The sequence below is a fragment of the Arachis ipaensis genome, chromosome B01 (genome assembly GCF_000816755.2).
Source record: "Arachis ipaensis cultivar K30076 chromosome B01, Araip1.1, whole genome shotgun sequence".
In the NCBI taxonomy this organism is placed as follows: domain Eukaryota; kingdom Viridiplantae; phylum Streptophyta; class Magnoliopsida; order Fabales; family Fabaceae; genus Arachis; species Arachis ipaensis.
Window position 1 is genome coordinate 122,905,265 of NC_029785.2, and position 2,604 is coordinate 122,907,868.

The 2,604-nt window shown below is 39.6% G+C and overlaps 1 protein-coding gene across 1 annotated transcript; it reads right to left on the bottom strand.

The window, feature by feature from the left end:
- LOC107612375 lies at positions 585 to 1,352 on the bottom strand. The gene has a single exon (XM_016314118.1). It carries the CDS (start codon positions 1,350 to 1,352, stop codon positions 585 to 587), a length of 768 nt encoding a protein of 255 aa, XP_016169604.1.

Here is a 2,604-nt window from a genome sequence, read left to right on the forward strand (position 1 = left end):
AATACATGGAGGGAATGTCCAGAACATGCGATGAGAGTAGACTCTATCTTCATCAATCTGATCACCCACTCTCACCGGGGAGGTCTTCAGCAGAGCAACAGAACCGTCCATAGTGGATGTGACCCCAAGGATCCAGCGGGGCAGATCCCCATATGACTCATCCCAATCGCCATAGATCTGTGCTACTGCCTTCTGCTTCGCCAACCACACCTTCCGATAACTAGGCCTGAAACCATATGTCGCCTCCATTGCCTCTTGCAGCACCTTAATAGACACCGACGCATCAACTCTAACCAATGGAAAGATCCTCGCACATATGACATGATAATCAAGCTGCTTGTGGTCGCTCGATATCGATGTGGCCATACACGTGTGTGGTCCGTTGTACCTCCTAACTTCCCATGTGCTCTTCCTTTTTCGCATGACTATACGAATCAACCACGTGCACCCGTTACCAAACTCCTTGCATCTCCCTTGGTATTCAGATTGTCTGACTCCATAACTCTGTACTCAACTCCACGTCGAATGTTGTAATCTTTTACACTCAGCACGGCTTCCTCTTTACTCTGGAACGATTGGCCAATCTAGAATTCCGTCAAAGAATTCCCATCATGCATACTCTGCCCCATGAAGGTTGACTCTACATTCTGGTGTTGGCCGATGTCTTCCAAGTTCAAGGACGACAGGTGCGGAGGGTACTCTTGTGTTCCAGAACCAAAACCTCCATGGGCTGTAGGTGTACCTCTTGGAATATCATCATCACTGTCCCCACCGATATCGACCGGCTCCTCATCCGAATCATCGTCACACAACACATTCTCAACTCGATTCGGTCCTGCCTCAAAATCAAAATCAGGCACAACAGTAGGCACACTAGCATGAACAGCCCCAGCACGTTCGGCCTCATGAATCAGAACTGCCGCTGCTACCACAGGCATCGATGTCAAGGCACCATCGACCGTGGTCGACTGAGGATTCAATGCCGATGCCCCAAAGCTGTCGACACCATCTTCCAACTTCGCAAGCAGCTCAGGTATCCTCACCTCCAGAAAACTACACCTGCAGTGAAACAAGACCTGCATGTCTTCATCCGACCCTATCACAAAGGTCTCATATCTCACACCAGCTGACACAACGGCAATGGAAATCTTGTAAAACAACTTTTTTACCCACTTCGTCCCACACGCACCGAACTTCCGTAATATGCTGAGCTTAATCTCTGCCAACGTACTCGAAGATAGGATGAAAATACTAAGCGATTCTCTATCCGTGAATTTCACACCATGCCTTTTGCTCTTCTGAATTTTTTCAGAGCAGTGGACCAGAGCCACAAAACTATCCTCCCCCTCCATTTGTGAATAACACTCTTCCTCCACATTTGGCCCCTCCACGGTTTATATAGGCAGCCCCTTTCATACAGACTGAACGTAAACCGCTATAAGCTCTAGCGGTTTACGCACGCAGACCAACGCACATAAACCGCTACTAGCAACATAATCATGTGGAAACCGCGGTAGGCAACAGCGGTTTCCTTGCATTCACATTCCTGCATAATTCGCGGCTGGCAGCAGCGATTTCTGTGCTTCTGTAAACTGCTACTGCTAGTAGCGGTTTCCATAGGTACCTGAAACAATGCATTTGCGTCTTCATTTTGGGAAGAATGCATTTGCGTAATTTTGAAGGTGAAACAATTTATTTACGTGAATTGCCCTAAAATTAACACAAAATATTTATTTGATTTTGTAATATGTCAAAATTATCTTTAATCATTTAAATTAAAAAATTAGTAATTAAACTTCATAATAAACACATAAAAAAAATTTACATACGACTATATTTTCAATTAAAAGGTTAATATTATTATTCTTGGACAAAAAATATTTTTCTTTCCAAAAACGCCCTAATATCAAATATTTTTAACAAAAAATACCCCTATTATTATTTACATTTTGAATTTACAAAAATATTTCTAATAAAAAATTTACTAAAATATCCTTAATAAAAATATGTTTAATTAAAATTATTATCGATTCTAATTTTTTAATTTATTAAAATACTCCTAATAACAAATAACTTTAATTAAAATGAATATTTTTACAATTAAATTTACTAAAAAAATTTTATTATTATCCAAATGAAAGTTACAAAGAAGTCTCAAAAGTAAAAAATTACTAGCACTAATAAGCATGCATGCACAACTCTTGTAGAAGAACATAAATACATTAACAAAATGAAATCAATGTTACGACGATAGACAGCAGCCTCACACATAGAAAAATGATCACAATTATCGAGCGTGATGTCTTCTCCTTTATTGGTTCCACATTTTTTGTGCAAGTTAATTCCTCCATCTACCACAAGTATCACTCGTCTCAATATGGTAGATCGTCTCACCATCTACTTCGAACATATTTTAATCTTTTATCTCATCAATAGGATCCACAATCATTACTCTTCTAATGTGATTATGCAAAAGGCAACAAGCAGTTATAATTCTTCCTTGAGTCTTAATAAGATAAAATGATATTTTTCTTAAAATTCTCCATCTTGCTTTTAATATTCCAAATGCCCTTTCAATGATATTCATAATTTGTGAGTGTTTCA